Source organism: Tasmannia lanceolata, unplaced genomic scaffold (assembly GCF_043159265.1).
Source record: "Tasmannia lanceolata isolate RefF3 unplaced genomic scaffold, GAP_Taslan_0.1 ptg000037l, whole genome shotgun sequence".
NCBI lineage: Eukaryota > Viridiplantae > Streptophyta > Magnoliopsida > Canellales > Winteraceae > Tasmannia > Tasmannia lanceolata.
The window spans coordinates 27,428,173-27,441,850 of record NW_027518714.1 but is presented as its reverse complement, the minus strand read 5'-3'; the positions used below and the strand labels follow the sequence as shown (position 1 = coordinate 27,441,850).

At 38.7% G+C, this 13,678-nt stretch overlaps 2 protein-coding genes and 1 pseudogene across 3 annotated transcripts in view; 2 read left to right on the top strand and 1 right to left on the bottom strand.

The window, feature by feature from the left end:
- The window catches only part of LOC143860646 (FAD-dependent oxidoreductase family protein), an 85,877-nt gene extending 81,212 nt beyond the window's left edge, over positions 1-4,665 (top strand). For both annotated transcript variants that reach the window (XM_077371392.1, XM_077371393.1), the window contains exon 9: positions 4,141-4,665. In XM_077371392.1, coding sequence (XP_077227507.1) covers positions 4,141-4,239 — 99 coding nt within the window. In that variant the 3' untranslated portion in view covers positions 4,240-4,665. The remainder of the gene's footprint in view (positions 1-4,140) is intronic.
- A 493-nt stretch (positions 4,666-5,158) lies between these two features.
- LOC143861364 (growth-regulating factor 4 pseudogene) lies at positions 5,159-6,185 on the bottom strand (annotated as a pseudogene).
- Positions 6,186-9,234: 3,049 nt separating this feature from the next.
- On the top strand, positions 9,235-12,061 carry LOC143861363 (uncharacterized). Its single transcript, XM_077372290.1, has 7 exons — positions 9,235-9,344; positions 9,393-9,738; positions 9,839-10,972; positions 11,060-11,159; positions 11,787-11,825; positions 11,897-11,950; positions 12,036-12,061. Exons 1-7 carry the CDS (start codon positions 9,235-9,237, stop codon positions 12,059-12,061), a joined length of 1,809 nt encoding a protein of 602 aa, XP_077228405.1.
- Positions 12,062-13,678: the final 1,617 nt, after the last annotated feature.

The window sequence follows — 13,678 nt, the reverse complement described above, 5'->3', positions numbered from 1 at the left end:
CGGCACGCAAAACGAAACTTTGATTAGAAAACAATAAAGAAAACAGATTTTTCAAAATTTTATTTCATGAAAGATTCAAAATATGTCTAAACTTAAGATCTAGAAAGTTTCATGAGTTTTCAAAACCATTTGATATTTATGAAAAATAAGCCAATTTCAGAATAATTTAAATTCGAGTCAAATAAGTACCAAAAATTCTGAAATTTTTTGGGTAATCTTGAAATATCAAAATCGGACTGGAAGCAAAATTTCATTAAGTTTGGACTTGATTTGATGCATTTTTGCTTTTATTCGTCGAGAAATAACTCTTTTCTGGGTTACCGTTTGAAAAATATAACTAAAAATAAAACAAGCCAACCATGGGTGAAAATTATGTTTTCCAGTGGTTTTAGAATTTACTTTAACCTCTGAAAATATGAATTTTAGAAAGACACCATGTTTTCAAACACGTACTTTGAAAACCCAATTTAAATCCATGTTGAAAAAAAAAACAAAAGAAAATTAATATTTAATGAAGAAAAATTAATTTTCCAGTGAAATTCTGGAATTAATGATATTATGATTCGTATTACAACATACTAAAATTTCATCGAAAAATTCATCCGTTTAGACCATATTCTAAAATCAAACCCTAAAACAACCTAAACATGCACTTCTAAATCAAAGATTGAAAAGAGATAGAAAACACCTAACGTTGATCGCGAATCCTTGTCTCTAGGGTGTGTAAATCTGGGATATTCGCTTTGACACACCCTTATAAATGCTATAAAAAAAAGCAAAGATCGTCGGAGATGAGCCGCTATTCCGAAGCTTGGTGTATGTATATAGAGATGAGAGGTCCTTTGCCCTCTTTTCCAAAGGATGAGAGAGAGAGAGAGAGAGAGCATGTAAAAAGGAAGAGATTGGTAGTCTTGGACGAAATTAGGAGCATCCTTTTTTTCTTACTTTGGCGCATGTGGCAAGTTACCATGTTAAGCCATCTAAAGTTATCAATATGGACGGACATGCTCTCGCTTTTTACAAGTCAACACAACAAAGCTAATTAGCCCCCCCCCCCCCCCCCCCCCCCCCTTTTTTTTTTCTTTATCTTTGAACAACAACAGTTGCTAGATTGGCCGAAATAACTATGCCTGCCCAGGAAATCGGTCTTATCCATTGGATCCAAATAAGTTTAGAACAATGTTTACTAAAAAAAATGTGGGGTACACTTGCTTGATCAAAAATGTTCAAAGCTGGCCCGCCAAGTTGGTTCAAATTCTCTCTTGTTTTGATTCTTGTGAATAACCCTTCTCAACACTTAGCGGCAAAATTCAAAACATGTAAGAGACGGACACGGAAATGAAAAACACTAGAGAACCGATAGAAAAATACTAACTTCCTTATTGATTAAAGCGGAGCAAAATGGGGGTGTCTACAGGCTGGGAAAGCAAGGGTTTATTGATTGACAACGAAGGTGAAAGCTTACAGGAAGATCCAGTGTATGACACCGAGGATGACAATGATGCAATTGTGCATGATGACAGGAGTGAGCTGTTAGTCATGCGGAAGGTCATCCTCACTCTTTGGGATGAGTAGGAATATTGGCCATGAAGAGTGGTATTTTTCACACGACATTCATTGTAGCCGGGAAAGTCTGCAAGGTGATTATTGACGTCGGTAGTTGTGAAAATGTGGTATCTGAAGAGGCTGTCACAAAGTTATGGTTACCCACAAAGGTACATCCTCACACATTCAAACTGTCATGGCTGAAACCTGACGTTGGGGTAAGCTCAACCAAAAATTGCTTTCCGTTTTAGTTGGTAAATGGTATTTTGATTAAGTACGGTGTGATGTGATCCAGATGCATCCATGCCATATTTTATTTGGACGCCTGGCAATATGGTAGACATGTGATCCATAACAGGAAGAAAAAAAACGTATGGTCTGGAAGGTTTTGAAAATTATTTTGGTTTTGATCTACCCCAAGCCTCAAGTAAGGGAGGGAACTAATCTCCTTTCTCTGAGCCAATTCCAAGAAGAAATTAACGAAAGTGGAACTGTATATGTGCTAATCAGGATAGATGAATCAACAGGACTAGAGATTCCTAGTATGGTGTAGCCCTTGGTAGATAGAGGAATTTTTTATGTTTTTATGGATGATTTACCGCCGGGGTTACCATTGTTGCGAGATATTAGCATTACATCAATCTCATCTTGAGTGCTAGCTTGCAAAATAGGCACACCACCGCATGAGTCCTAATGAACACAAAGTACTCATTGGCAAGGAGTACTGGATTTTCACCATTTTAAATTGTATATGGGTACAATCTTCGCATTGCTCTAGACTTATCTCCTTTATCAACGACTAGCCGAGTGAATGAAAGGGTGGAAGATGTGATTGGGAACTTGAAGTCTATCCATGAACAGGTAACAGAGAGGTTAAAGATGGTAAACTCCAAGTATAAAGATCAACTATGTGTCGACTGTTTTGACTCCAAATCGTTTCTCAGTTGTTGATTATAACAAGCTACGCAGCAGAAGCCATTCAGAAAAAAAAAGAAGCTGCGCAGCAGGAAGATTGGTCCTTGTGAGGTGATTGAGAAGATCAATGATAACACATCTCACATAAAGCTGACAAGCTACTTGAAGACTTCCAATGTTTTTAACGTGAATTATCTAGTTCCTCATCATGGTGATGATTCAACCAACAACCTCTTAGATTCGAGGGCGAGTCCTTCTCAACCAGGGGGGGACTGATGCAAAGCAGGTTGCAAACAAGTTTTGTGGCAAAATTTATTCACACAAATATAAGAAAGGGACACACAAAACTTCATTATTGTGACTGGATGAGGATTATTGATGCTACTGGTCTTTCGGACCCCATCCACATATTTTTAGTCTAGTTAATGTTCATGTTTTTATAGGGATTTGTTAGGTTTTTATGGGCTTTGTCTCTATGAGCCTGAATGCATTTTTTTTCCTTTTTAATTTGGTGCATGTGATGAAACTATTATTGGTGGATCGCATTTTCATGGGTTTTTCTTTGGATTTTTGCATCCCTTTTGAAAGGTAAATGTTTTGAGTAGGTTTTGAGAGGTAATTGAATAAAAAAATACCACTTTTCTCCAATTTCATCTTCCAAAAAAATGTAGGTTTTTAGGGTTTTATAACATATCTTGCGATCAAGACTTTTTGTTTGTAGTAATTGAATCCAGAGGGACAATGCTTTTTAGTAGTTTTTGAGAGGTAATTGAATAAAAAAAATTCCCTTTTTTCCCATTTCGTCTTCGAGAACAAGGTAGATTTTTAGGGTTTTCCAACATATCTTGCAGTCCAGACTTTTGGTTTTTTCATTTTCATTACATTTATAGTTTTTTACACCCACACCTTCCCTAAGGATGAAATGGTCTAAATGCCCTTTCAAAATCTATCTACGACAGAATATGGACTATGGTAGATGCTGGAAACTCCTTGGGTGGGTGGGAAACACGTTTCCCCTAAAATGCGTTACTCGCGGGTGGGAAACTCGTTTCCCCTAAAACACGTTTTCTACGTTTCCGAAACATGATAGAAAAAAATTTGGACAAATGTTTCTGAAACGCATGGGAAACATATGAGAAACTTGTGTAAATCATGTGTGAAACTCGTGATAAACGTATGCAACGCTCGTAGAAAATGCATGTGAAACATGTAGGGAACATGTATGGAACTTACGAAAATCATTTTGGAAAAAACATATAAAAATTGTGGAATAGATATTAAAAAAGAAAACAATAGCATATATTGTAATAAAAATAAAAATAAGAAAAATTCAAATAGAAATTTGAAATTAACAAAATTGAAATCTACAAAACCACATATTTCGTATTTTCCTTATGTTTCATGCGTGTTTTTTCTATGATTTTCTAGCGTTTTCTCATTTCTCATTTCCTATATTTTTTTCATGTGTTTCCCATTTCCATTTCACGTTTTGTTTCCCGAATTCGTTTCCCACCTTGGTAACTATGGTATTTATAGTAAGGTCACTCCAGTTATGTTACTCTAATGAGGCCTCATTTACTTCAGTTATATATTTAAAGGAGAGGGCTGATATTGGGGTGTCCTCAAATTTTATGGAAATGAAAGATCTAATGATTTTTTTATTAATTTTTCCAACTACAGGCTCTGGGGACTGCTGAAATGGTTGCTGATATGGTGTTAGGCAACACTGGGAAAGTTGATTGCACACCCTTCTCTATCCAGGGCAGATGTTGCAGTTAATTTGTTACTGCATTATTTCAGACCATGGAAATAAAATACAATCTACAATCTTTAGACCATGGATGTGAGCATTGATTCAATTAGATAGTGCTTAACGGATCAACTTTGAGATCACACAATAATGCTGGAAGCACACACAAATCTGCACACGAATTGTACCATCAAGCTATGTTTGCCATTTTTGGCATTCTTGAAATAACACCAGGAGTTCAGTTACTCATGTAGCTAAGAACGTGCACGATTGGAGGGAGAAATGAAGTACATATACAGTTACTCTATATGCATAGTAGTTTCTGTCATGTTTGATTTGATACTGTGAATGTACATACATCCATTGTATTTCATGTACTTGATTGGCTCACTAATTTGTAGCCCAGAGCATGTTATCTATTTCGCAATATTCTGGTTATGGTTTTAGTTCCTGCATGTGTAGTCTCAGATGTGCATACATGTGTTTGATTGTACGTTTGTTTAACTTTAAATTACGGGATTCTTGTTGAAGTATAAATGATTAAATAACAGCTTTAGGCCCTGTTCGTTTGGGATTATGGACCAACCGATTTCAATGATAGCAACCGGTTATGATAATCACCTATTATGAAAATAATCTATTATGATATAATTGTGTTCTGCTTCATCATAGATGAAGTGATTATTTACACAACTTATAATGACCAAAATACCCTTTGATGTAAGGTTACAACTTTAATCCCAATAATTGTTCAAATGCAATTACAAGGAAAGAAAAAAGACAGTTATAACCACTTTTGGCATACTTCCCATATCATCCACAGTTTAAAATCAGTCCCAAGAACAAAACAGTGCTGTTTGGACAGAATAATGAGGTTCTACAACTGAGGGTAATTGCTTGGTAAAACAGAGAAGTACCTCTGTTTCATTTTAGCCAAAGAATTCATTCTCATTGTCCCAATGTCCCTGAAGCCTCTGAGAAGAAAAAATGTTCATCCACAACCCTCTTTAGTCCATGCAAATGCCTATTTGTTTTTTTTTTGTCACAGGAGAAAGCAATATCAGTACCTCAAAAAGACATGAACAGTAAAGCAGGAGGTTTTTCTTTAGCCACTGATATTGGCAGTACCATGTTTTGATAAGTGCACAAACTTAGCTTGTTTTTCTATTTTATTTGGCTTCTTAGAGCCTTCTGGGAACTGTAATAACCTCTGACAAATGTTTAAATTAATAAACGACAAGATGAGGTTAGTGCATTTATCAAAACGGGGTAGTGCTAATATCGGTAGCCTTTTATTTTTCGCCACTGGATTTGTAACTTTTGCGATGTTTGCATAAAGGTTTGAGGGTCTAAATGGAAATGGGTACAGTTGTGTGATGAAAAACCAAGACCAGGATGTCTGGAAGAGGAATGGGGAAAGAGGAATGGATTGAGGGGGTTAATGTAATACCCATTGTGGGTTTCAGCTAGAAGAAGGAAAAGAAGGGTTAGAAGAGAGGGAAGGAGTTATTGAGGTGGGGGTTTGTTTGTCATTTCAACTGGCTTTCGGGAACGATTCCTGCCTCTGTGCATGTCTCTCTCAGTACTTTGATTTTTGGAATGCTTCTTTTGAGCACCTCTATTTCTTCCCATCTGTTCTTCTGCATTTACACATGCTTTCCTACTAAAATCCATTTGAAAACATCCCCGCCCAACTGCAAAAAACAGAACCCAGATCCCATATTTACCAGATCCCATATTTACCAAATAAAAAGAAGAGAATGAACTAAATAAAAAAAGCTCAAAAACCCATGTCACTGATATCTTACAAGGTTGGTGAGGCAAGAACCTTGGAGTGATGGGTTCCATGTTTCTCCTGATAGGGTATAAAAGTTCAGGTGGAATAGGCATTCCAGATATCATGTATATAAGGTTGATGTTCCAGCTCTTGCCATTGTGATGCAATAAAATGAGGCGTGTTTCTTCCATTCATCATCTATGTTTCAATAAAAGAAAATGAGAATAATGACTGCGGGGACGACATGTACATGCAGTCGGAACACTCCTTGGAAGAAGAGAGCAGCTAGGAAGACACCCATTCAAGCGGGTCCCTAACATCCCTACACACTGACGCATGTTTAAAACTATATTAATAGACATTTTTCATGGCAAAAAGGGATTCCAAGGACAGAGGATACACCTTGAGAAATGTTGGACTTCGAGCACTCATTATCAATTAAAGAAGTTGACTATAAAACCAAATGAAAGAGTACCTCTGGCGCAGGAATTTTGATAGTTTTAGTCCTCTTAAAATGCTAGGAACAGAATTGTTATACCCCTTCAAGAAAACAAAAGGGATAATTACATTTACCTCCAATCTCACTTCAACCCCTATAGTTTAAAAAGTGACAAAGACATCCCCTCTAGTTTCGTTGGGTTTTTTTTCACTGGACGGTGCAAACGGCGCGCGTGAAATGACCCATTTGCCCTATGTTTTAAGTCGACTACAAATGAAGAAAACAACAGTTGGGTTTTTTATCTTTGGGTTTTTACTCGACGGAACTAGGGTTTTCACTGTGTGGAAGACGAACGACGATTTCCTGTCATCTTCAACCTTTGAACCATCGATTCGAGGGTTTCTAAAACATTCGTCTTCTCCAAGCGTTTCAGGTTTGGAAGATTTCTGTCTTTTAATGTCGTGTTGTGGGAATATTGTAGAAAATGATTGGTAGGTGTTAAAATAGTTTACAAACCCTTTTGTCTCTAAATATTTTAGGAAGTTTTAAAGGCTTGATTCCAAAGTCCCACTTAAAACAAAGTTTCTGTGATTTTTTAATGGAAAATTGTCGGGTTAGGTGTTCTTTCGATGTAAACTGTAATATTAGTTAGGGTTTATGAGTATTTTATTGGTTTTTGTGGAATGTCGAATTTTTTGTGGAGAAACACTATGTTGTGGTCCCAATTTGTGAGAAAGATGTCATTTTGCCCCCTTTTTAGGGCTTTTTGTGCTATCTGTCTTGCATATGGTGTTACTGTGATCCTCCTTTTTAGGGCTTTTTGTGCTATCTGTCTTTCACATTAAGCATGTTGTGTTCCCCCACTGGAGATTCAGTGTTTTTTTTGCTTTGAAATTAGGGTGCATATGTTGTGGTCCCCCTGGAGAATCCATGTATTTTGGATTGAAAATAGGGGTCTGCCACTGCAGATGTGCAAATGTTGTGGTCCCCCCACTGGAAATTCTATGATTTATGCTTTGAAAGTAGGGTCTCCCTCTGCGCAATGAGTGAATGTTGTAGTCCCCCCTTTGCAAAGTTAATGTTTTTTGCTTTCTAATCAGTGCAATTGGGTATATATTGTGCTCTCCCTTTGCAAAGTCAATGCTTTTGCTTTAAAATTAGGGTTGTTCCTGTGCAAATTAGTATATGTAGTGGTCCCCTACTGGAAATGATTATATGTTGATTTGAAATGATTATATGATGCTTTGAAATGGTCCCCTTCTATCACTGTTGAGTCAAATGCAATGCGTATATGTTGTCCCTTTCAGTGTATTTTAACTTTGTTCTTTACCTTTATATGGCAGTGATGGCCCCTGGGTATCTCACTTTCGAGGTGCATCATGGTGGAAAATTTGACAGTAAAAAGAGGGGGTATAAAGGGGGAACTATGACGCACATCGATGACATCGACCCAGATTTGTTATCATTGTTTGAAATGCAAGACATGGTGGGAGAGATAGTTGGTGTTCCTATCCATTTGTTTATGTACCATAGGGTCCCAGGGAGAGGTAAGCATTGTGGTTTTCGAATGATTGATTCAGACAGAGATGTCCTAGAAATGATAGACCTTCATAAAGGGAAGTCTACAATTCAGATATATCTTGACACTCCCCCATTGCCAGCAAGTGTAGCTGATGTCTTGGGAGGGACATCACAAGGGCATGTTGTGGGAGGTGATGGAGGTTTGCATGGGCAAGTTGTGGCCTCCATTCCAACAGGTGGTAGCACCTCCATTCCAACATGTGGTAGTGAGAGGCATGGTGAAGCTGTCGATGATGAAGAGCACACCCCCATTCCAACAGGTGGTAGCACCTCCATTCCAATAGGTGGTAGCTCCTCCATTCCAACAGATGGTAGTGAGAGGCATTGTGAAGTTGTCGATGATGAAGAGCACCCCTCCATTCCAACAGGTGGTAGCACCTCCATTCCAATAGGTGGTAGCTCCTCAATTCCAACAGGTCGTAGTAAGAGGCATGGTGAAGCTGTCGATGATGAAGAGCACACCCCCATTCCAATAGGTGGTAGCACCTCCATTCCAATAGGTGGTAGCTCCTCCATTCCAACAGGTGGTAGTGAGAGGCATGGTGAAGCTGTCGATGATGAAGAGCACACCCCCATTCCATCAGATAGTAGTGATGAAGATTTTGAAGACTCTGATTCAGAGGATGAAGATTTTGTTGCCTCTAGAATGTCAGATTACAGTGGGAGTAGTTGTGGACTAGGCAGTGAGTCTGATTATGTCAATGAATCTGCTGATATTTTGGGAGGAGGTGAATTTGTGGGAGATGATGTACATGAAGAGGAAGATGTGGTTGGGGCATGTGCAGAGGAGGTTATACTTGATGATCCTCTGAGGTCAAATGCATGTGAAGATGAGGAAGATGAGTATTACCGTAGAAGTCCAATATCTTCTTCAGATGAAAGAGAACCCAAGATAGAGTTCAATGAGCATGTGGACATGGAGAAGCTACTGTTGGCCGTGGGGATGATTTTCAGCTCCCACAAAGTGTTTAGAGCTGCATTGAAAGAGTATGCAATTCAGCATGGGTTTTAGTACATGTATGTCAAGAATGAGCCTTCCAGAGTTACTGCAGAATGCAAGAGCAAATGTGGTTGGAGAATACATGCATCTCATATGCAACAGGGAGAAGGATTTCAAATAAAAACTTTCAATTCCATTCATAAGTGCCCTAGATCATATAACAACCACCATGTTTCTTCTACTTGGTTGTCGTCAAAATATGTTGAGAAGATCAGGGATGATCCCAAATGGATGTTCATGCAATACGGAAGAGTATTAAGAGAGATTTCAAGGTTGATGTACCTAAGTCAAAGATTTATAGGGCCAAGAGAAAGGCTTTAGAATGCATTGAGGGAGGGTATGTTGAGCAATATGCTAGAATTTGAGACTACTGTGATCTTGTCAGGGTTAAAAACCCAGGTAGTTGTTTGAAGTTGAAGGTCGAGAGGCCTACTTTGGATGTGTTTCCAACCTTTCAGAGGCTATATATCAGTCTCCATGCTATGAGGTCGGGATTCTTGGCCGGTTGTATGCCTTTTATAGGCTTGGATGGCTGCCATTTAAAAGGTCGATGGGGAGGCCAAATTCTAAGTGTAGTTGGGAATGGTGCAAATGATCAGATGTTCCCAATAGCCTATGCAATAGTGGAGGCTGAATTGAAAGAGTCATGGACTTGGTTTCTGACAACACTCCTCAATGACATTGGTCAAATTGAGACTCATGGTTGGACCTTCATTTATGACAGACAGAAGGTATACATCATTTACTTACAGTTTCAAGTGTTTATATGGTAATGTAGTTGTCTTTTAATTCTAGAATTCTATAATTGTACCTATCACCTTGTTATTGCAGGGATTGGTTGAAACTTTTGAAGATATCTTGCCAAATGCAGACCACAGGTTTTGTGTCAGGCATATGTATAGCAACTTTAAGGCAGAGTTCAAGGGTAAGATTTTGAAGGATACTATGTGGGCAGCAGCATATGCTAGCACTCCGATTGAATTTCATAGGCACATGGCAGAGATGGAGAAGCTTGATAAGCAAGCTCATGCATATCTTACGAAAATTAATCCTACATTGTGGTCAAGATCAGCATTTAGCCCTAGGCCAAAATGCAATCTTCTAGTGAACAATCCGTCGGATACATTCAATGCCTTTATTCTACCTGCTAGGGACAAGCCCATTTTAACGATTTTGGAAACCATAAGAAGGCTTCTTATGAGGAGATTCCAGAAGCAGAGATCAGTTATGGAGAGTTATGGGGGACCTATCTGCCTCAAAATACAAGAGAAGTTGGAGAAGGCAAAGGTTGCGGCTTGTGATTGCCATGTCGAATGGTCTGGTGGGGAGGAGTATGAAGTCGAAAGGTATGGGAAGCAATATGTTGTTAACTTAGGGCAAAAGACTTGTGGATGTAGGAGTTGGGACTTGAGTGGTATCCCATGCATGCATGCTATTGCAACCATCTTCTACCAGCATGAGACTGTAGAGAAATATGTCGACCCCTGCTACCAGAAAGATGCCTTCCAGAGGAGTTATAAAGAACTGATTCACCCCATGCCTAGTATGGAGCAGTGGCCATCTTTAGACATGGACCCGGTCCTCCCTCCTCCAATAAGAAGGCCCCCAGGAAGGCCAAAGAAGCTGAGGAGGGGGGATGCAGATGAACCCAGAAGACCTACAAATCCATTCAAGTTAGTAAGAAAGCATGGGTCACTAAAATGTAGTAAGTGTGGTCTGTTTGGACACAACAGTCGCACTTGCAAAGGGCCTATCAAGGAAAAAAGGAAGTGGGCTTCTCAAGGGAGAAGAACACCATCTACTACTAGTGATGCAGCTGGTGCTAGTACATCTATTGTTGGGTATCGTAGGGGAAAAGAACCAGTCACCAGGGGCTTGCACACACCTGGAGGAAGAAGTGAGAGAGGTGGGAGAGGTAGTAGAGGTGGGAGAAGAGGCCATTTTTTCTCTTATCCGACAAGAAAAGTAAGTAACCTTCATAGTTCCTTATCTCTCCATATGAGTTAGTACATATCACTATGACTTAACTTCTTCTTGTTGGCAACTTTGCAGTCACCTCGCAAATTAAGTGCACTTGGTGCTACTGCCAGTACTTCTGTTGTTGGAAGTACTTTTGTACCTTATTTTGGGACCCAACAGTCTTCAGCTCCAGGTGGGAAGTGATGTTTGGATTCTCTTCATAGATGTCTTCAGCTCCAGGTGGAGGGTTTTTGATGGGCATGCTTACTTTCAAGTTGAAGATGGCCAATGTTTTGGAAGTTTATTGCAGGGATTAATTATGTTATGTTAACAATGTTATGTAAACACTGTTTTTTCTATGTTCTTCATGAATACTTGGGGGGTCAAATACAGAATGTTGCTTGTTCATGACTGTTTGTGGGCCTACTGGTTGTCTTCTTTTTGCATGTGGAGGGTTTTGGGTTTTTGTAATGAACAGGTGTAATTTGACATTGGTTTCAGATGGCATACATGTCTTTGTAATGCAAATGACAGACATGTATTTCTCCATGGGTTGTATTAAATGAACAGGTGGTCTATGCTTGTATTGAATGAACAAGTGATCTATGCTTGTATTGAATGGATATTTGTCCATGGGTTGTATTAAATGAACAGGTGCTCTATACTTGTATTGAATGGAATTTGCTTCATGCTTATATTCAATCAATAGGTGCTCTATGCTTGTAATGAATGGAATCTGCTTCATGCTTGTATTCAATGAACAGGTTCTACATGCTTGTATTCAATGAACATGTGCTACATGCTTGTATTGAATGAACAGGTGCAGCAGAATCATTGAATGAACAGGTGCTTCATGCTTGTATTGAATGAACAGGTGCTTCATGTTTATATTCAATGAACATGTGCTTCATGCTTGTATTCAATGGACAGGTGCTTCAAATGGGTTGTATTCAATGAACATGTGCTCTATGCTTCTATTGAATGGTATCTGCTTCTTATGAACATGGTAATTCAAAATGGTAATTCAACCAGCTCATTCAACCTGATAATTGAACATGGTAATTCACAGTGGTTATTGAAGGTGCTGGCAATTGATGTTGATTGCATTCAATCATTATTATTATTGGTTGAATTCCTTTCATGGTTAGTAAGTCAACATGGTAAGAAATAGATTGAAATCCACTTTCATTTCTTCAACACAATCCATGGGTACTATATTTTCTTCCCACTCACAATCACATTCCAATAAACTACACCCACTAAGAAAATAGCACATAGAAGAGCAGCACCCCATGACATGGCAAGTAAGGTCCGCAAAATCTTTTCCCTGCGATGATACTTGTCGACTTCAGCGTCCAACCTTTCAAGCTCCGCCAGCACCTTTGAGAACTTCTGCATAAGCTTCGGTACGATAGCACTTCCTCGAACACATATCGGTGGATCCACCCATTCGAAAAAACCACAAGAAGCATCCATCTGAAATCATACAAGCTCATTTAGAGTTACCCCATAATTCATATCCAAAGTATGAATATTCACAAAAGATTGCTCACCTCATACCCAGAACACCCCAAAAACCTTCGCCCGAAGTTAGTGCTAGTCCATGATGTCCTTAGTGGCGCTCGTTGTCCACAGTGGCATGGTGTGAAGGCAGAACCTTGTGAATGTTTACCACTCGAAGAGGAACCAGCTGATGCCATCTACCTAGGCCAAAATATTACCCAACTGTTATTTTTTCCAAATTAGGCAAACCCTTATAATGCACTTATAAGGGTTTCTTACTTGTAAATTAACCAACATTAACTGGTAGGGTTTCTATTAATAAAACTCATTCCAAACCCTAACTTACAAGGGTTTCTGACAAATAAATCACAGGCACAAATCAAATACAAGAAAACCCCAGAACTCAAATACAAAAAAACCCCACAAATCAAACACAAGAAAACCCCCAAAATCACAGCCAAGTAAACAACAAACATTAGGGTTTTTTAAAAAGTAACATTAGGTTTACAGAACAACAAAAAATACATTGGATGAAATGACAAACTTTTCTGCCACAAATAGTAACAAATTTCACCACACAGACGTGATTAACAGTATATTACTTCGTTTGCACAAGGGGAAATTATGAAATACATAGATGTAGTATAAAATCACAAAACATACTTGTAACCACGTGGGAGGTGTGTCCAGACAAGAACCCTAACCCTTCGAAGTTCCCTCTTCCACAACGAAGCTCTGTTTCAGATATTTTAAAAAAACGGTCTGTAAATACCTTATACAAAGAGAACACAGATACGGGGGTATTTTGGTCCATAAAATATTAACCCTAGTTGCTTTCTACGGTTCCGTCGGGTTAACATAACGGCCAGTTGACGGAAGGGGTATACTTATAACAAAACGAAACTAGAGGGGATGTCTTTGTCACTTTTTAAACTATATGGGTTGAAGTGGATGTGTCAGAAACTAGAGGGGGTGTAAATGTATTTATCCCAAAACAAAAAGGAATAGAATTATTAGAGATAACTCACATGGCATATGGTTCGAGGAAGGTTGCCAAGATCATTTGGTCATAGTCACTCGACTTCTCCATGCCCCTATTATTCACAGAGAACTATGAAAATAAACAGCAACTACACATTAATCACCTGCTTGTACTTTGTTACCCACTAGGAACCAATTTCCAAAAGGGAAATGATTTCAGCACAACTA